This window comes from Cervus elaphus, chromosome 6 (assembly GCF_910594005.1).
Source record: "Cervus elaphus chromosome 6, mCerEla1.1, whole genome shotgun sequence".
Classification (NCBI taxonomy): domain Eukaryota; kingdom Metazoa; phylum Chordata; class Mammalia; order Artiodactyla; family Cervidae; genus Cervus; species Cervus elaphus.
In genome coordinates, this window is record NC_057820.1 from 49774133 (window position 1) to 49794764 (window position 20632).

The 20632-nt window shown below is 41.6% G+C and overlaps 1 protein-coding gene across 12 annotated transcripts in view; it reads left to right on the top strand.

The window, feature by feature from the left end:
- Positions 1 to 20632, top strand: part of LOC122696614 (cyclin-Y-like protein 1) — a 248887-nt gene that overhangs the window by 60526 nt on the left and 167729 nt on the right. For 11 of the 12 annotated variants that reach the window (XM_043906861.1, XM_043906850.1, XM_043906851.1 and 8 more), the window contains 7 exons: positions 350 to 417; positions 503 to 584; positions 9152 to 9212; positions 15879 to 16044; positions 17084 to 17149; positions 18224 to 18262; positions 19612 to 19654. In XM_043906861.1, coding sequence (XP_043762796.1) covers positions 350 to 417; positions 503 to 584; positions 9152 to 9212; positions 15879 to 16044; positions 17084 to 17149; positions 18224 to 18262; positions 19612 to 19654 — 525 coding nt within the window. The other variant, XM_043906862.1, reaches the window with a different exon arrangement.

The window sequence follows — 20632 nt, forward strand, 5'->3', positions numbered from 1 at the left end:
TATTTAAAACAACAGCAAAAATAATTGTTTGCTGGAAAACATTTTGGGGAAGGTTTAGTATTTTCATTGTTAATTTCATTTACAGGAAATATGATGTGGTTATTTTAATCATTTGGAAATAGGTTTACTATGATGCTCTGGATGATGCATAAGTGCTTAGTTGGGAAAAATAGTAAGAAATATTCATAAATTAATAATGCTCCTGATAGATAATCTATAATCGGTTTGGATCAGAAGTATTCTGCCAAAGTCAAGTAGAATAATCAGAAAACCTACCTGATTGCAAATACTGTTGCTCATGTCGACTATACAGCATTGTTTTGACAGATATTTTATTTCCCTTTTCCAGCATTCCATGGACTTTTTGCTGTTTCAGTTTGGCCTTTGCACTTTTAAGTATGACTACACAGATTCAAAGTAGGTTGTTTTAACAAGTGGTGGGAATTCTTTTGTCATGGCATAATATAACACCCTAAGTCTCCTTTTATCTTATTTTCCCCAGGTATATAACGAAGTCTTTTAACTTCTATGTTTTCCCGAAACCCTTCAATAGATCCTTACCAGATGTCAAATTTGTTTGTCAGGTTAGTAGTATAACTGAGTTGTTGTTCCTTTTTTTTCTGTTACGAATCCCTGATGAAGCTGTGTGGAAACGTGGAATCAGAATTCTCTTTAAAATTTGGTTCTATAACCAACTTTGCACTTCGGGCAAATCACTTTACCTCACTGACCTTCAGTTTTTGGATTATAAATAAATTATACTCTCATCTTTCCTTTGACCTGAGAGTGAATTAAGGAATAAGATGTAAGAGACAGGCAGAGGGACATGGGAACATGAACTTTATTATAAGTAGAGCTGAATTTGAGACCATGACTTCGTACTGTGGCTCTTTGGGGGATGTTTTTTATTGTCTTACCCCTGAACTGAACCTACAGATTAGGACCTGCAGGTTTTTTTCCCAACCCCATTTTCACTGCACGCCTCTTCAAGGGTAGACCTTTATTTTCTGGAGGAGCAGAGTATGTGTGTATGCTCTTTGAAAAGAGCAAACCTAAAAGAGAAAGTGAAAGTATAGTCACTCAATTGTGTCTGACTCTTTGCAACCCCATGAACATAGCTCCCAGGGTCCTTAGTCCATGGGATTCTTCAGACAAGAATACTGGAGTGGGTTGCTGTGCCCTCCTCCAGGGGATCTTCCCAACCCAGGGATCGATCCCAGGTCTCCTGCATCGCAGGCAGATTCTTTACTGTCTGAGCCACTAGGGAACCCAGAAGGGGCTAAGTTACATGTGCTCGGTTTCTTTTCCCAAGCTTACCAGTTAGGAAAGAGGGTAGAAAAAGACCACTGGTGCCTCCTGAGGAGGAAAGGGCTGACTTTATGAGCCAAGGTGAGGATTCAGGGAGGGTCCCCTTTAGAACAGCCAGTTCAGAGTTGTAGCTGATCTGGTGGACATTCGGTGAATGTCAGCTTCCCCTTTCTGCTCTCTTAATAATCTGATTAACGAATAAGGAGATCATTGATCTCTATTGATAAGGACAGTGTGAATTAGTGTCTATCATATGGATATGTGATGAAACCTGAGTTTTGGTCTTCTCTTCCTTATAATCTTATGTCTGAGCTTCTCTCCCTGGAGTAACATTAGTTCCTTTGAGTCTTCCCATCTGTCCCTTTTCCTGCATCTAAGTAGTACTGCAGTTAAGAAAGCCTGGAGGGTAGGCTTCTGAGTGATTGAGTCATGTCAGATTCTCTCTGTAATAAGGCAGGATGTAAACAAATGAAGCAGCATTCATTGTATGTCGGGAGCTGGAGAGAAGGTAATTTTACTCTTGTATCCAGTATTTTTCTTAAATTAGCAGATAAACCATAGTTGATATTTCTTTACTTTGCAATAAGCTCAGTTCAGTTGCTCAGTCATGTCTGACTCTTTGCAACCCCATGGACTGCCACACGTGAGGCCTCCCTGTCTATCACCAACTCCTGGAGTTTACTGAAACTCATGTCCATTGAGTCGGTGATGCCATCCAACCGTCTCATCCTCATTTAACAGCTATTTACCAGTCACATGAGTATAGAATACTTCATTAAATGGTATTTGTAAATTTTCTCTGAGAAAGATAGGTTCAGTTTGGACATTTGTATGGATGTAGTTTTCCAGTGGTAGCAGGAAAAGACAGTTCCTTAAAGTGGATTCCATGGTTTTAGCCAGGAATTAATCAAATGCACACAGTGGCAGTGAGACATCTCAGGGATGACAGTATTTTCTAAAAGACCAACACAAACACAACTGGAGACAGGTCGGAAGAACCCTACCCATCACACAAAATCATCCTGTGACTACACCTGGAACACTTCATGCAGTCCTGATAGCCAGCCACTCCTTAAAAAAAGGAAAAACATCATAGACTTGAAGACAGGCCAGAGATTAATGGGCTCAAATGGTGCAGTTCTCTGTTCTGGAAAAACAAAGGCAGGGAAGAGGTTGAGACTCAGTAAGTAAACTTGGCAATTGTATGGATAAGGTAAATGATAGTATCTTTGGATTTTTTTCTGGTCCTCCATCTAAGGTGGATTTTGTCTTGTTTAAAAATCTATGCCTGCAGCAGAGTCGCGTCTTTAAAGGAACTTAGCTTCTAGAGTCGGCGAGTAGGGTGAAGATTGTGTCTAGTGAAAAATTGATCTTGAAAAGCTTTTATTATCCTTAAAGCAGGGAAAATTGGGGGGCAAGACAACTTCCTGTGCTGTGTGAAAACTAAGTATCTGTACACACAGTGAGCCACGCACACTAGGCAGGATGTGGAGGAATGACGCCCTGAGAGCCATGCACACGCCTGCAGCGCGTGCCCGTCCAGGTGAATTGCAAGGCGTCTTCATTGTCTTCACTTCCTGTTTCTTCTGTTCTTCTTTTTTCTGCCTGAACATCTGTAGTGGAGTTCATGGAAGAAAATACATACATGGCCGTGAAAAGTCAAAACACTGCTGCTGTCTATAGAGTAAAAAATGTTGTTTTTAAATCCCCTCTTCCCCCATGCCACTTCTTTCCCCATTTCACTCCTTTTGTGCCATATATACATATGCTCCTGTGTTTACATATATATACACACACACACACACACAAACACAGTTTTAGTTTTTTGCTTTAATATACACAGAATCATAACATTCATATTTTAAATAACTTGCATTTTCCATTTAACACAATGTCTTCATATTTCATAATACAGGTGTATTATAATTTATCTAATTGGAATTGGAAAGTTTTCCAGTGGCTCCCTATTTTAAACAGTGCTATAGTCAGTGTCCATGTGCATGTGTCTTGGTTGTATATAGGAAATTTTTTTTTTTTTGCCGAATCAACATATGTTTTTAAGCTATTTTTTAAATTTATTTTTAATCGGACGATAGTTGCTTTACAATGCTGTGTTGGTTTCTGCCGTACAATAACATGAATTAGTCATAAGTGTATATATGTCCCCTCACTCTTGCACCTCCCTCCCCTTCCTCCCCCACCCCATCCCACCTCTCCAGGTTGTCACAGACTAAGTTTCAAGTTGAACTCCAGGAATGTTTTATAGGATAGCTTTCCTATGAGGGGAATTGATGAGTCATAGAACTTATAGATTTAAAATTTTGATAGATGCCTCAAATTGTCCTCTCTAATATCTATGCTCATCTTTTGAATCCTGAAAATGGTACATTTAGAACAAACCAAAGATAGTGTTTAGTATATTATAAATAAAGTTTGTTGGTTTGAAGTGTTTTCTCTTTATTATGGTAAAAAAAAAAATCCATAACCTAAAATTTACCATTTTAAGAGGCTTTAAATTCAGGGGCATAGAGTACATTTTTTTTTTGCAGTCTAAAGAGTATTATTTGAGTAGAAAATAAATAGTTTGAAAAAGGGGATGCGTGATCTCTGACTCTGATTTTTAAAGAAGAAAGTTAGGATGGAGTCTAGTGATAGGAGGGGTAAAAACGCCTTTCCATAAGCCATCTTTTGTTGTCTCTGTCAGTGATGGGTATTAGGGGAGCAGAGTTAAGAGTACTCAGGCATGGAAGGTAGAGGGGCTTGTGGCCCAAGTCAGAAGGCACTGGGTCTTATTTCAGAACAGGATGAACAAGGAAGATATAGGGGAAATGGTTGCTTATTTCACATCACAGAAAACCTGGACATGATAGAAAATGATGTGTCTGTATCTGTGTGTGTGTGTGCATGCATGCACATACCCATGTATATTTGACTAGGTTGCTCATAGTTTAAAAGAACTGGTGTCAAGTAATAAAGATACATAAAGTACATAAAAGTATATATAATATATAAAACCTTTTAACCTAAGATTAAAAATAAGTAAGTGAAAAATTGGAAGAAAAGAAAAATGAGGGTGTGATTACTGTGTTATGATTAGAACACAGAATTCATGCCAAAGAAAGTCTTACCTGCTTGTCTCTGAGCTTCCTACCAGCCAAGACAAGGGGGAAACACACGGTCAGTTCTGTGGTCCAAAGGATCAAAATGGACCAGGACTTAGGACCAGTTCAGCTTTCCTCAGATTAGAGACCCCAAGACATTTCCCTTTCTGTTATCATGGTATTTGTCGCTCAGTCATGTCTGACTCTTTGTGACCCCATGGACTGTAGCCTGCCAGACTCCATGGAATTCTCCAGGCAAGAATACTGGAGTGGGTAGCCATTCCCTTTTCCAGGGGATCTTCCTGACCCAGGGATTGAACCCAGGTCTCCTTAATTGCAGGCAGATTCTTTATCATCTGAGCCACCAGGGAAGCCCTCTGTGTAGACGACGTTGTCTTCAGCAGCATCTCTAAAGTGGATATGGTAATGAGCTTATTGGAACTGGCAGAGCATCCTCAGTCTAGACTGATGGTGTAACATCAAGTGCGACTCAGGAAGGGCTGCTCTATAAAGGGTCAGATTTAACTGTTCTACCTTCAGTTACTTCAGGAATGTCCAACTCTTTGAGACCCCATCGACTGCAGCATGCCAGGCTTCCCTGTCCATCACCAACTCATGGAGCTTGCTCAAACTCATGTCCATCGAGTCGTGATGCCATCCAGCCATCTCATCCTCTGTTGTCCCCTTCTCTTCCTGTCTTCAATCTTTCCCAGCATCAGGGTCTTTTCCAGTGAGTCAGTTCTTCGTATCAGGTGGCCAAAGCATTGGAGTTTCAGCTTCAGCATTAGTCCTTCCAGTGAATATTCAGGACTGAATTCCTTTCAAATGGACTGGTTGGATCTCCCTTGGACTTGCTGTTCAAGGGACTCTCAAGAGTCTTCTCCAGCACCACAGTTCAAAAGCATCAATTCTTTGGCACTCAGCTTTCTTTGTAGTCCAATTCTTACATCCATACCTGACTACTGGAAAAACCATAGCTTTGAATAGATGGAACTTTGTTGGCAAAGTAACGTCTCTGTCTTTTATTTTATTTATTTATTTATTTTACATCTCTGCCTTTTAATATGCTGTCTAAATTAGCCATAACTTTTCTTCCAAGGAGCAAGTGTCTTTTAATTGGCTGCAGTTATCATCTACAGTGATTTTGGAGTCCAAAATCATGGGACTGGATGCCATGATCTTCGTTTTTTGAATGTTGAGTTTTAAGCCAGCTTTTTCACTTCTCTCTTTCACTTTCATCAGGAGGCTCTTTAGTTTCTTTTTAGTATGTTAAAAAGCAGAGATATTACTTTGCCAACAAAGGTCCGTCTGGTCAAAGCTGTGGTTTTTCCAGTAGTCATGTATGTTTGTGAGAGTTGGTCTATAAAGAAAGCTGAGCACTGAAGAATTGATGCTTTAGAACTGTAGTGTTGGATAAGACTCTTGAGAATCCCTTGGACAGCAAGGAGATCCAGCCAGTCCATCCGAAAGGAAATCAGTCCTGAATATTCATTGGAAGGACTGATGCTGAAGTTGAAACTTGAATACTTTGGCCACCTGAAGTGAAGAACTGACTTATTGGAAAAGACCCTGATTCTGGGAAAGATAGAAGCGGGGAGGAGAAGGGGATGACAGAGGATGAGATGGTTGGATGGTATTGCTGACTCAATGGACACGAGTTTGAGTAAACCCCAGGAGTTGTTGCTGGACAGGGTGGCCTGGTGTCCTGCAGTCCATGGGGCTGCAAAGTCGGATATGACTGAGTGACAGAACTGAATTGAACTGAACACAGTCAAAGGCTTTGGTGTTATCAATAAAGCAGAAGTAGATGTTTTTTCTGGAATTCTCTTGCTTTTTAGATGATCCAACAGATGTTGGCTATTTGATCTCTGGTTCTGCTGCCTTTTCTAAGTCCGGCTTGAACATCTGGAAGTTCATGGTTCACATACTGTTGAAGCCTGGCTTGGAGAATTTTGAGCATTACTTTGCTAGCGTGTGAGATGAGTGCAATTGTGCGGTAGTTTGAATATTCTTTGGTATTGTCCTTCTTTGGGATCGGAATGAAAACTGACCTTTTCCAGTCCTGTGGTCACTGCTGAGTTTTCCAAATTTGCTGGCATAATGAGTGCAGCACTTTCACACATAATCTTTTAGGATTTGAACTAGCTCAACTGGAATTCCATCACCTCCACTAGCTTTGTTCGTAGTGATGCTTCCTGAGGACCACTTGACATCACGAATTCTAGGATGTTTGGCTCTAGGTGTGTGATCACACCATCGTGGTTATCTGGGTCATGAAGATATTTTTTGTATAGTTCTTCTGTGTATTTTTGCCACCTCTTTTTAATATCTTCTGCTTCTGTTAGGTCTGTACCATTTCTGTCTTTTACTGTGCCCATCATTGAATGAAATATTCCCTTGGTATCTCTAATTTTCTTGAAGAGATCTCTAGTCTTTACCATTCTATTGTTTTCCTCTATTTCTTTGCATTGATCACTGAGGAAGGCTTTCTTATCTCTCCTTCCTATTCTTTGGAACTCTGCATTCAAATGGGAATATCTTTCCTTTTCTCCTTTACCTTTAGCTTCTCTTCTTTTCTCAGCTATCTGTAAGACCTCCTCAGACAACCATTTTGCCTTTTTGCATTTCTTTTTCTTGGGGATGGTCTTGATCACTGTCTTCTGTACATGTTACAAACCTCTGTCCATAGTTCTTCAGGCTTTCTGTCTGTCAGATCTAATCCCTTGAATCTATTTGTCACTTCTAGTGTATAATCGTAAGGGATTTGATTTAGGTCATACATGAATGGTCTAGTGGTTTTCCCTACTTTCTTCAATTTAAGTCTGAATTTGGCAATAAGGAGTTCATGATCTGAGCCACAGTTGGTTCCTGGTCTTGTTTTTGGTGACTGTTATAGAGCCTCTCCTGGGCTTGCCGGTGGCTCAGTAAAGTGTCTGCCTGCAGTGTGGGAGACCCGGGTTCGATCCCTGGGTTGGGAAGATCCCCTGGAGAAGGAAATGGCAACCCATTCCAGTACTCTTGCCTGGAAAATTCCATGGACTGAGAAGCCTGGTGGGCTACAGTCCATTGGGTTGCAAAGAGTCAGACACAACTGAGCGACTTCGCTTTCACTTTCTTTCATAGATCCTCTCCATCTTTGGCTGCAAAGAATATAATCAGTGTGATTTTGCTGTTGACCATCTGGTGATGTCTGTGTGTAGAGTCTTCTCTTGTGTTGTTGGAAGAGGGTATTTGCTATGACCAGTGTGTTCTCTTGGCAAAACTCTATTAGCCTTTGCCCTGCTTCATTTTGTACTCCAAGACCAAATTTGCCTGTTACTCGAGGTTTCTCTTGACTTCCTACTTTTGCATTCCAGTCCCCTATGATGAAAAGGACATCTTTTTTGAGTGTTAGTTCTAGAATGTCTTGTAGGTCTTTATAGAACCATTCAACTTCAGCTTCTTCAGCATTACTGGCATAGATTGGATTATTGTGTTATTGAATGGTTTTCTTTGGAAATGAACAGAGATCATTCTGTCGTTTTTGAGATTGCACTCAAGTACTGCATTTCAGACTCTTGTTGACAGTGAGGGCTACTCCATGTCTTCTAAGGGATTCTTGCCCACAGTAGTATATATAATTGTCATCTGAATTAAATTCACCCATTCCAGTCTGTTTTAGTTCACTGATTACTAAAATGTCACTGTTCCCTCTTGCCATCTCCTGTTTGACCACTTGTAATTTACCTTAATTCATGGACCTAACAGTCCAGATTCCTATGCAGTATTGCTCTTTATAGCATCAGACTTTACTTCCATCACCAGACACATCCACAACTGGGCATTGTTTTCTCTTTGGCTCAGTCTCTTCATTCTTTCTGAAGTTATTTCTCCACTTCTCTCCAGTAGCATATTGGACACCTACCGACCTGGGAATTTCATTTTTCAGTGTCATGTATCTTTTTCTGTTTTCATACTGTCCATGGGGTTCTCAAGGCAAGAAATTAGAGTGGTTTGCCATTCCCTTCAGTGGACCACGTTTTGTCAGAACGCTCCACCATGACCCTTGCGTCTTGGGTGGCCCTGCACAGAGTGGCTCATGGTTTCATTGAGTTAGACAAGGCGGTTCTGACTTAAAACGAAAATAAAATTAGAGAAGCTCAGTGAAGTTTCCCACCTTCAGTCAGTTGAGTAAGGACTTTGTGAAAATGTTCCCATTCTTGTGTATAATTACTTACTTGATATTTTTTCTACATTTACGTATATATTTTGACTTTGAGATATGTGTTTAGTAAGTCTCTTTACTGGGAATTTTTCTGTACTATGATGTTGAATGTAAAGAACATCCAGTTAAGATTTTGGGCTTCCAGAATCTAAGTTGAAGTGAATATTGATACCTTATAATTTGCACATTTTTTCCCTTAAATTTGAACCTGGGGTGAGATAATAGAAATACATTTAATTTTTATTCAGCAGTTTCCTGCCTCTTGGGAGAATATATGTTCACCAAGTAAGATTTTCTTAAATGTTGGGTAACAAAGGATATTTGTCTTACAAACTATAAGGGAAAAGCCCAGATAGTTGAAGTGAATGAATGGACAGTTCAGCAGCCGTGGAGTAGAAGCCCCTTGTTCTCTGACCCGTGGCATGCTACCCCCTTGCCTGGTTGCCTTCGTTTACTCCCCAGAGTTCTTTCTCTGCTTATGTTCACACACCTGCCATGAACATCACTGAAATGCATGTTCTATTTACTCTTGTTTCAGAGCTCAAGCATTGACTTTCTAGCAAGCCAAGGATTTGATTTTAATAAGGTTTTTCGCAACGGTAAGATTACACGTGACCTCTCTTCAGAGCTTGTAAATCTGGACTCGGTTGAGAATTATCTCTCTGTGCGTACTGTCTGAGACAGGGTCTCGGATTTCCATTCCAGCCTGTGCAGCCGTTAGAGTTTTTATTGTGCCCCGCTGTTGAAGGCCTGGTCCAGCATGAGTGGCACAGGAGAGGCGCTGCTGCCTCCTTTAGCTCTGATGAGGCCTCTCGAGCCCCCAGAGTCGTTGGGTGGGGCTTGTGCTGTCACTGGTGTGACTCAGTCGCCTGGCAGACTCCCTGTGGGGTATGTGTCCCTGTTGTCTTCCACTGAGACAAGTGGTCCAGTGTCGCATTTTCATAATCGGCCATGTTTCAGTAATACTGCGATGGTCTTTGGAAGAAAAAATTCAGTTCTGATGGCTAACTTGCTGGGTGATGTGCTGACCAGCAACCTGGTGGGGTGGGGGGACCAAGTCCGAGTCCTTGTCCCCAGCGTAGGGCATGATCCCTCAGAGAGGTGATTGTTAAATATTTAATTAATGAACACTGGACGTTCAAGCACATCAGAGTGGTTTTTTTTTTCCTCCATTCATTTACTTCCCTAAAAGTGCCTGGGAAAGCCTCTGTCGTTCCCAGCAGTATTAAGTGCCTGCTGCTCTAAGGTCAGTAGCTACTTTTCACTTAATTATTCTTGTAAACTGCTTTCTTTCCCATGGTGGATGTGTTACTGAGTGGGGTAGGGAAGGAGATATTTCTCAGCAAAGGTTCCAGAACATAGACTTCAGCTACAATCTCTTTCCCTCAGCATGATCTCCTTGTAGGGTCTTTAGGACCATGTCATGTTGGTTGTTTAATTGCTTCAGTGGTGCTGCATCCTCATATCTACTGGTGCTTTTGATATTTGGAAATGCTAAAAAAATTTTTGAATCCAAACTGCTTAACCTAGTGGGTAAACCTGCTGGGTAACACAATTTGGGTATAACAAAGTAATTTTATTTCCTGTGGCTCATGCTTGACTCTGAAAGCCACTATAAAATACAAATTCCACATATAGTTAGAGTACTATGATGGAATGTGTGCAGTTTTTTTTTTTTTTTTTTTTTTTTTGGCATGTGGGATCTTAGTTCCCTGACCAAGGATCGAACTCGTGCCCCCTGCATTGGAAGCATGGAGTCTTAACCGCTGGACCATCTGGGAAGTCTTATTGCAGAAATGTTTTGAAGGAACTACTTTAACCAGATTCCTATGAATGTGTAATTTCCAGCCTGATGGTTTTATTTTCATAGAAGGAGAGAAACAGCTTCATGAAGGATGCTTCATTTTCTAGTTTTGTAGTCAGACCTTGAAGTATTTTAGTCACAACTGCATCAGGGCTCCCAGGCCATCTGTTATTACTGAGACTCTTATCCCTGTGCTTTAAATCTGACCCGGACCTTTATTCCTCTTCCTTATTAAATCTTTGCACTCTAGGGTTTGCACATGCTAGACCCTTTCCTCCTGGCAGCCTCCTTGGACATACCTCTGACTTCCTTGTCTGAAGTGGAACCAGGTGACTGCCGTCACCATTCTCCCAAGCACAGATGGTTTCAGCTGTCTATGCAGCCGGGCGGTAGGCCTTCCACCTCAGTCCAGCTGAGTTCTTCTCAGGAGCCACGGCTCTTCCCAGGGCTGTGTAACCAGCTCTGCCGTCCCCCTTCTGCTGACGTCCTGGGTGTGATAGAACTGGGATTCTAGTGCAGGCTGTCTAACACCTGAATTTATGCTCTTTAACCTCCAGGTGGAATCTGCATTCCTGCAAATGTTCCCCTCTCTTCACCCCAGCCTCAATTATTTTAGGTTCTGTTTGCAAGGACACCAGAAGCCTAGACTTTGGCTCATCTTTCTCTCTATTCCTACCTCTCTCCTCCTTCTGGGTTACTCCAGCATCCACATGGAGCACCTGCAAAAGCTCTGTCGTGTCTACTCCCAGGGGGTCAGCAGTCCTCGCTTCTGCCTCCCCTTAGCTGTCCACTCCCTTAGTGGCATCATGGGTCTTATCAGGAGGAACTGTGCCCACCTCCATCATTTCTCCTTGACAGCGCCTCCTCTCGTCCTTCACATCCACTTGGCTACCTCATTTCAGCAGTTGGTTGATCTCCATTGCTTTCTCACTGTCAGTTACCTCCTTCTGTCTGGTCTTAACTTCGCTCCTTGTCCGCCTGGTCCATTATTATCCTTTCTTCTTCCTCTTGCTCCTCTCCACATATTGAACTCGTCTAGCTAAGTCCCAGCCTTAGTTGGTTCTGATCACTCACTTTCTCTCTTCCTGAGCATCTGAGTATTGCAGTAAAATGGAACATACCTGAGCTCATTTGTCACTTTAAATGCATGAGCACAAGCATCAAGTAAGGACTCCATCATGCTCAGAAATCCTACTTTTCTGACTTAGAAATTCCCTTTCTGACTTTCTACGATATCAGTATTTTTACTTTCTCTCTCCAGGCCTCCCTCTCAGCTGCTGGTCATGACTCAATGAAAATAAAAGCCAGCAGGCAAGAGCCAGTTTGTGTTCTTACCACCAGACCCACAGGTCTCCCCGCCGAGCCTGGGCCCAGCCTTTTCACAGGTGTTCCTTAGAAGGCTAGTCCCTCCCTCTGTGTCAGGCACTGGCCCTTCCAGTTTGCCCTTCTGTCTGCTGGATGTTTTCCCTTCTCTGCTGATCATTCCATCAACCTTTGTAAACATTCTTTTAGTGTTGCTGCTGCTGCTGCTAAGTCACTTCAGTCGTGTCTGACTCTGTGTGACCCCATAGATGGCAGCCCAACAGGCTGCCCCATCCCTGGGATTCTCCAGGCAAGAACACTGGAGTGGGTTGCCGTTTCCTTCTCCAATGCATGGAAGTGAAAAGTGAAAGTGAAGTTGCTCAGTCATGTCCGACTCTTTGCGACCCCATGGACTGCAGCCTACCAGGCTCCTCCATCCATGGGATTTTCCAGGCAAGAGTACTGGAGTGGGGTGCCATTGCGTTCTTCGTCTTTTAGTGCAGAGCTCCTTAATCTAGTCCAGAGGCTGCTTTCCTGCTATAGAGTGAGTTCTGGAGTCTGAATCTGGGGAAGGTGGTGATGAGTTGACATCTATATTTTGTCTAACCTTGAACTGAATTTGTTCATTTCTTCTGTTAGGAATGTAGGCAACAACCCAGCCACCTTAGCAGTAGCAGGAAGTTTGTCCTCAGTGAAATCCTAGGTATCTTCAAGTGGCATTTTTGTTGTGGCAGATATCTTGAATATTGTTTACCTTCGCCAGTACTTTGAAATTACCATCATTAATTCACCTGCCAGTAGGTCTTTTAAAAAAAATATTTATGTATTTAATTTACTTATTTGGCTGCACCAGGTCTTAGTTGCAGCGCTTGGAATCTTCGATCTTTGTTGCAGCATGTGAACTCTCAGTTATGGCATGCCAGATCTAGTTCCCTGACTAAGGATTGAACCCGGGCCCCCTACATTGGAAGCGCAGAGTCTTAGGACCAGTGGGGAAGTGCCTGCCGTTAGGTCTTCTTATTTAATGTGTTGACCAGGAAGCTGGTATCTTACATTACTATATCATAGATATAAAAAAAGTTCTTGGTAACTATTTCAGTATAATTACTTTCCTTTATAATCTTGTGTATTTTATTTTATGCATTTGAAAACGTCATTTTGAGGTAGGGCCTGTAGATTTCACCCGACCACCAAAGGAGTAGGTGGCACGTGAAGATGAATCACGCCCGTGGGGATCTGTCTGTCTCAGAATAACACTGACCAAGCACACCCGCCCCTCACTTGATTCCACATCCCCAGCGCCACTTCTGGCCTGCGATGCTCCCACTCAGAGGAAAGCATCTTGAATGAGGGGCTTGCGCTTGCCATTCCTGCCTCTTCCCCTCTAGTTTTCTCTTTACCCACCTGAGCCCGTTTGCTGTCCGCAGCCCTCCTTGGACTTGAGGTCGGGTCAGACTGCCAGGATCTCACACCTTGTGGATCCTTCTTTGTCCTCACTCCGCCTTTGGCGGAATTTGACTGGGTCGATTGCTCCCTCCTCCCCTGGACACTCTCCCCTGGCTTTTAGACTCTTCGTTCTGTGCTTTTCCTCCTGCCTCCCTCTGGACTTCTCCCCATTCTGACTGTTTCGTCTCCTCTGGCTTCAATGTTAGTCTCATATATTCCATGGTTTTATTTACTTTTTATTATTAAATTCTTATTTTGAAATAATCTCAGACTTTATAAATGTTGCCAAAATACCTCAGAGAATTCCTGGTACCTGCCCTCCAGTTTCCTGAATGTTGGCATTATACTGTTTGCCTTGTCATCCTTTCTCTCATTACATGCTTGTGTATAATTTTTTCCCCCCAAACCATTTTAGAGTAAGTTCCAAACATGACATTTCTTTATTCTAACTACTTCAGTGTGCATTTTCCTAAAAACAAGTACCTTCTCTTACACAGTACAGTAATCCAAATTAGGAAATGGATGTTGCTCTAGTACTGTTACCTCATTTACAAACCTAATGTATATAAGTTTTGCTACTTAGAGTAAAAGAGAAAAACAACTTCTCCCCATCCAGATTCACTCTGGGCTCACACGCTGCATTTAAGCTGTCATATCTCTTTGCTCTTTTACAATCCAGAACAATTTCTCAGTCTGTCTTTGATTTGAGTACCTTGACAGTATTTTGTAGCGGAGGCTAGTTTGTGGCATGCCCCTCGATTGGGACTTTTTTGATGTTTCCTCAGCCAAGTCCAGTACTCTTGCCTGGAGAATCCCATGGACGGAGGAGTCTGGTAGGCTACAGTCCATGGGGTCGCTAAGAGTTGGACATGACCGAGCGACTTCACTTTGACTTTTCACTTCCATGCATTGGAGAAGGAAATGGCAACCCACTCCAGTGTTCTTGCCTGGAGAATCCCAGGGACGGGAGAGCCTGGTGGGCTGCCGTCTATGGGGACGCACAGAGTCGGACACGACTGAAGCGACTTAGCAGCAGCAGCCAAGTCCAGAGGCATCGATTCGTCTCGGGCAGAGACACTGCAGATGCGTGCTGCTCAGTACATCATATCAGGAGAACGTGACACCAGTGAGCCGAGTTACTGATGATTATCGCTCTTCTGTTTACTTTTAGAAAAACACACGTACAGTACGTCATCTGTTAACCATTTCTAAGTATACAGTTGGCTGGTATTAAGTACATGCATATTGTTGTGCAGCTTTTGGTGTTTGGAATGTTGATCAGACTTCTTCAATTAGGTTTAGCATCCACTGATGAGTCTTGCTTGAGACAGTTATTACTGCTGACAAATGATGATTTTCTAACTTCATCATTGGTTCCACAGTTTGTTAACTGTCCCATGACTTGTAATGCCCCCCTTTATCCTGATGACACCTGAATTTGTATCTCAGCACCTTTCTCCTAAGCTTTAGCCTTTTATTTGTAGCTCTTCATTTATATGTACATCCCTAGATGATTTAATATATCCAGGAGGTAGCTTTTGGCTTTATTGGGACAACTGTGTCCATTTATTTTACTCACTGTGTGTGGCTGTTTTCATGTTACAAAGATGTTGAGATCTCATGTTGCCATAGAGATCTCCATATGGCCCATAAGCCTAAAATGTTTCTTGTTTGTCTCTTTAAGGAAAGGTGTACTGATCTCTGATCTAAGCGGTTATCTCCTGCCTGGACAACCACAGTGAACAGTTCCTTCTGGCTGACCTCCCTACTTCAGTTCTCATAGAAGTCCAGATGGTCTTTTAAAAACATGGAGCAGGGCTTCCGTGCTGGTCTAGTGGTTAAGAATCTGTCTTGCAATGCACATGGGTTTGATCCCTGGTCCAGGAAGATTCCATATGCAGTAGGGCAGCTAGCCCGTACATCACAGCTACTGAACCTGAGTGAGCTCTAGAGCCTGTGCCCGCCATAGCTAGAGAGTAGCCCCTGCTGTCTGCAACTGGAGAAAGCCCGTGCGCAGCAGCAAAGACCCAGTGCAGCCAAAAATAAATAAGTAAATAATTTTTAAAAAGTACATGAAAATAACGGAGCAGATAATGTGATTATTGTGCTTAAAGCCTTGCAACAGCATCCCGTTGTCCTTAGAATAAGTAAATTCTTACCGTGGCCTCTAAGGGCCCGTGTAATCCTGCCCCATCCTCTGCAGCCTGACATTATTCCGTTCTCCTGCTTACAGCTTCCTTCTCTGGAACTGTTTCTGGAACAGTCCAAGCCATTTCTGTCCTCTGGGCATTTATGTCTGTTCCCTGCCTGAAATACTCTTCCCCCAGTTCCTGCGTGTCTGATCCATGCTCACCTTTTGGGTCCTCCTGCCTGGTGGCCTTCTTTGGTCGTCCTAAGGTTGTTCCCTTCACTACAGAGCAGGACGCATCTACCTTGTTCATCATTAGCTCACCGGCACCTGGTATGGTGCCTGGCACAGTGTACATGCCAAATTACAATTTATTGAGAGATGAATGAACGAATGAGCACATGGAGTGAATGAAATAAGACACATACATTTCAAAATCACTTGCTGTTTCCATTGATTTTTTTTTTTTTGAGCTGTAGTCAAATATGGTCTTTCCCAAGTATTTTAGACTCTGTGGTTTGTTACAAAATTTTTTATGATAAACAGTGACTTCTGCTAATACACGCTTTTAAAAATTCTGTTCAGGAATTCCGTACTTAAATCAGGAAGAAGAAAGACAGTTAAGAGAGCAGTATGATGAGAAGCGTTTGCAGTCCAACGGCGCAGGTGCTCTGTCCTACACGTCTCCTAACACTTCAAAGTGTCCCGTGACAATTCCTGACGATCAGAAGAAGTTTATTGACCAAGTAGTGTAAGTTCCTAAACTGAAAGCAGACGTGCGATGAGACGTGTGTCTTGGGGCAGGATCGATGCCTGTATCTCAGGCTTGTGATACCCACACACAGCGCACACAGAGGGTGATGTGAGGGCAGGATTTAATTGTGGCATACCTGAGTTTGTGTTATATGTTGTTCAATCGCTGAGTTGTGTCCGTCTCTTTGCGACCCCATGGACTGCAGCATGCCAGGCTTTTCTGTCTTTCACTGTCTCCTGAAGTTTGCTCAGACTCATGTCCATTGAGTTGGTGATGCCATCCAACCATCTGCTGTCAGTTGTAAATGGAGTTTTGTGTACTGTGCGCAGAATTGCCATGTGTCACCAGGCCTGAGACTGCCTTGGCAAGGGGGCAGACCTCTTGTGTGGACCACAGGCCTGACAGCCACTGTTCCCCCAGAGGCAGAGGCCCATCCAGATATTGCAACATATCTGTGTTTTTTTTTTTTCTGTTGTGGTGAAGTTCTGACAAGCAAATGTGCCACGGGAGGAGCGTCTGGTTTTGCTTAGTTTAGTTATCAGTATAACTGCTGACTCATTGGAAAAGACCCTGATGTTGGGAAAGATTAAAGGTAGAAGGAGAAGAGGGTGACAGAGGATGAGATGGTTGAATGGCATTACTGATTCAATGGACATGAACTTGGGCAAACTCTGAGAGATGGTGAGGGAGAGGGAAGCCTGGCATGCTGCAGTCCATGTTGTTGAGACGTGGACATAACCTGGCGACTGAACAACAGACTACTTGGCGACTGAATAACAAAACTACTTGACTAGGAAAGTAAAAATGTAAATCACTTGTATCAATGAATCCTTGAGAAGTTGTCACTGACTCATTAATAACAATGACAAAAAGAATCTGCCAAAGTAAAGTATTTTAAGCCTTACTGAACTAAAAAGTTATGATTTGGTAAAATTACATTGTCATATGTTACTGCTTTTGAGTATGGTGGTTCTTTTGATTGATGACTTCGTTCCTTAATGATGCTGATGGTCATATTTTTATTCTAATTCTTCAGAAAGAAAATAGAAGATTTATTACAAAGTGAAGAGGACAAGAACTTGGATTTAGAGCCATGTACTGGGTCAGTTGCCTTGAATATTTTCACTTGTTCTTTTTTGGGAAAGGTAGATGATTTCTGGCATGTGCTCTTCTTGGTCTCTTAAAAACATTCATAAATAGTCTTTTTATTATAGGTATGATCCCAAGATTTCAGCACTAACTTTAGTGTTAACACAGTGGGGAGCATGGTATATTGAGACACTGAATGAGTGCTTTGTCCTGTCCTGGAGGGAAGAAAACTGTTATGCACCTCTGCTTTAAGACATGCTCAAGAGTGCGTAATTATTGTAGCCTTGATGTGTGCTTCATACAGAAAGACTTCAGAAGAGCCAGAGTCCATTGTTAGGCTATTTCTGTCCTTTTCATTTCTCTCTGCAGTAAAAAGCATCGGTGTTTCAAAGAGTCAGTAATTGAAACAGCCTGCTTTCCTTCCTTCTCCTTTGTGACTAGCTTCAACAGAAGTGTTTTAATGCATCTGTCTACTTAAAATTCTCTTCATACAGCCACAGGAGGTAATATTTTGGTTTGATAAGGACTTCTGCCTCTTTTATAAAGGCAGTATAATAATAGCAGTGATAAAGAGCATTTTCAATTCATTAGTTCTCTTGGAGAAGGGAATGGCTACTTCAGTATTCTGGCCTGGAGAATTCCATGAACTGTTCCATGGGGTCGCAAAGAGTTGGACATGACGGAGCGACTTTCACTTTCACGTTCAGTTCATTGATTCGGCTGTGTCGGGACACAGTTGTGGCACACGGGCTTGTCTCGCAGCTTGTGTGGTGTGTGGACTGAGTTGCCCCTTGGCATATAGGATCTTAGTTCCCCGACTAGGGATCAAACCCGAGTCCTGTCCATTGAAAAGTGGATTCTTAACCACTGGACCACCAGGGAAGTCCCAGTAAAGAGCATTTTGATGAAGAAAGGTGGTGAGGAATCCTCCCACCTCAAGCATCCTCTCTGTTCTTTTTTGCATGTTAACTGTCACTTCTAATGAAGCCTCTTTTAAAACTTATGTGGTCTTTCCCAACCAGTGCTTGGTCAGTTTGAATTTTGCTTCAATGATTGCAAATTAATACCTTTTCATTTGTTTTCGTAGGTTCCAAAGAAAACTGATTTATCAGACTTTGAGCTGGAAGTAAGTGTTTATATTATACATGAGGGCTCTGTGAGGGACCCAGGATTAAAAAATTAAAAGCAGTTTTTTAGCCTTTATTTCATTTTTGATGTTCTGCTGGTTTTGGTGACTTGACCATACTGTGTTCTTGGGCAGTGCTTCATTTTGTTACTGTTTTCCCCCCAATTTCTTAAGTTAAATACCCGCTTAATTTATTTGCTCTTGCTTCTTAGTAGCTGCTGTAAAGGCTTTACAGTTTTCTTTTAATGATCGATTTGGCATATCCTAAATTGAAGTATTATTTGAAGGTATATGAAGGTATGTGTAGTACCTTTGAAGGTATATAATAAAGTTTGGCTTTAAGACCTGGGAAATACTCAGGTGAATGGTCTTTGTTTTTCTTTTTTGAAACAGGATAATTTTTACTTAGATTCTTGTCATTTAATTTATGCAGCTTAAAATATTTAATTATATTAGGCTGCCTTCTTTACTATATTTCAGTAGCATTGTACACAAAATTTTTAATTTCATACTTTTGCTGTTTATAAGAAATACTGAAATAAAGTAGATTAAATGAAAGGTGAATGCTTTTTCTAAAGCAGGGATTAGACCATGGGTGGGTTTCAGGAGGCCTGTGAATCTCCTGAAATAATGTCCAAAATTTTGTATGTGTTTTTTTCCGGAGGTGTTTCCATTAGTTTAGTTATATTTTCAAGTAAATCTCTTAACTTAGCAGTTGAAGGTCAGGATTGGAGAGATGGATGTTTGCACTTGACTTTGTTTGGGGTTCTTGTTCTTTCGTTAGAATCTGCCAGTGAATTTACTTTGACCAGACCAGGAAAAGGGCCATTATTATTTGATCAGGCTCCTTTCTTCTCATGTTATCCTTGCAACATACTCCCTATGGATTCCAGATTCCTCTCCTTGGCAGATGCCAACTACTGTGCAAGCTTACCACAGAGTTACTCATCTCAAACCTCCCCTGTGTGTGCCCCAAACCATCTAAAGAGACCTTCAAAATTTCACTTAGGAAGTAAGCATTGTGACATTTAGAAGCAAGATTTGACTGTGAAGTAATGTGTTGACTGTATTATATGATGCCTGACATTTCAGAAACTGTCTAAGTCCTAAAAACTTAATTTGAAATGAGATACATTGCTGTATTCTAAGAGCAGAGATAGGGAAACATTTGGAAACTGAAATATTATGGAATAGGCTTACTCTACAGTCTTCCTGTAGTGATATTTATTGCATACTTAATAAAACTGATGTAATGAAATTATAGCTATATAGTTGTTTTAAAAGTACTTTAGGGTCTTAGCTGTCATTATCTCATCTATTGATAAGCACGTTTTCTTTCTTTTCTTTAGGTATCCCAAAGGCATTCATGTTGAGACTTTAGAAACTGAAAAGGTAACCCCAAGGCTTATCCAGGGCCAACATTAAATGCACTGAACCAGTGCCATAGTAATCAAATACAAAGTGCAGTCAGATCAGGAAGTTGAAAATCAGAGTTGACTCCCATACGCATGAGCTGGGCGACATTGGACAAGTCATTTCCCCGCTGCCAGCCTCAGTTTCCTCATTTGTAAATCCACTCATGAGCATGGTGATGATGAGCTCTACTGTCTCACGGCTTTTTAAAAAGTAGTGGATGGAACTGAACTTTGTAAACTTGAGAGCATGCAAATGTTAGTACGTGTTCTCATCATCACAGAAAGCTGGTATGCATGGTACTCCTGGAGTAATTGCTTCTTGTTACATGGGCCACTAAAATTAGGTTTTAGAATCTGGGGCATAAGCATGCTGTCATCATGTATTCCCAGAGAGCAGTGATAGAACCGAAATGGGTAATGGTGGGCTGATGGTGGGTTCCTTTGACGGAACTATAGAATTTTAGAATTTATTTCATTTCTGTAACAGTTGATATCTGGCTGTCCTTTTTATAATGCAGAGTGAGAACTTTTCCTACCGTGTCTGATAAATGTTGTCCACGTTCCATTGCCAAGAATGTGTTGTCCAAAATGCCTGTTTAGTTTTTAAAGATGGAACTCCACCCTTTGCTTGGTTTTAAGTATGTATGGAATGTTATGATAGGAATAGTAGTAGTGGTGGTCAGACAGATGGAAATGGTGCGGAGACAAAAATATACATGTGAAATAAACTCAGTATTTAAAAAAAAAAAAAAAGAATTTGGTTCTTGTTCTTAAGTGAGATGTATAATTAAGAGATTATGTATTAAATCTTGCTAGAAGATAAATCTCAAACTTTGACACAGGAGATTTTGTGGTGTTTGATTGATCCAGAATGCAGTGTGAGAAAGAAGATGCTAGTTACCCGACAAGTTACTGGAAAATCCAGGATTTTTCTCTTATGTTAATAAGATACAAT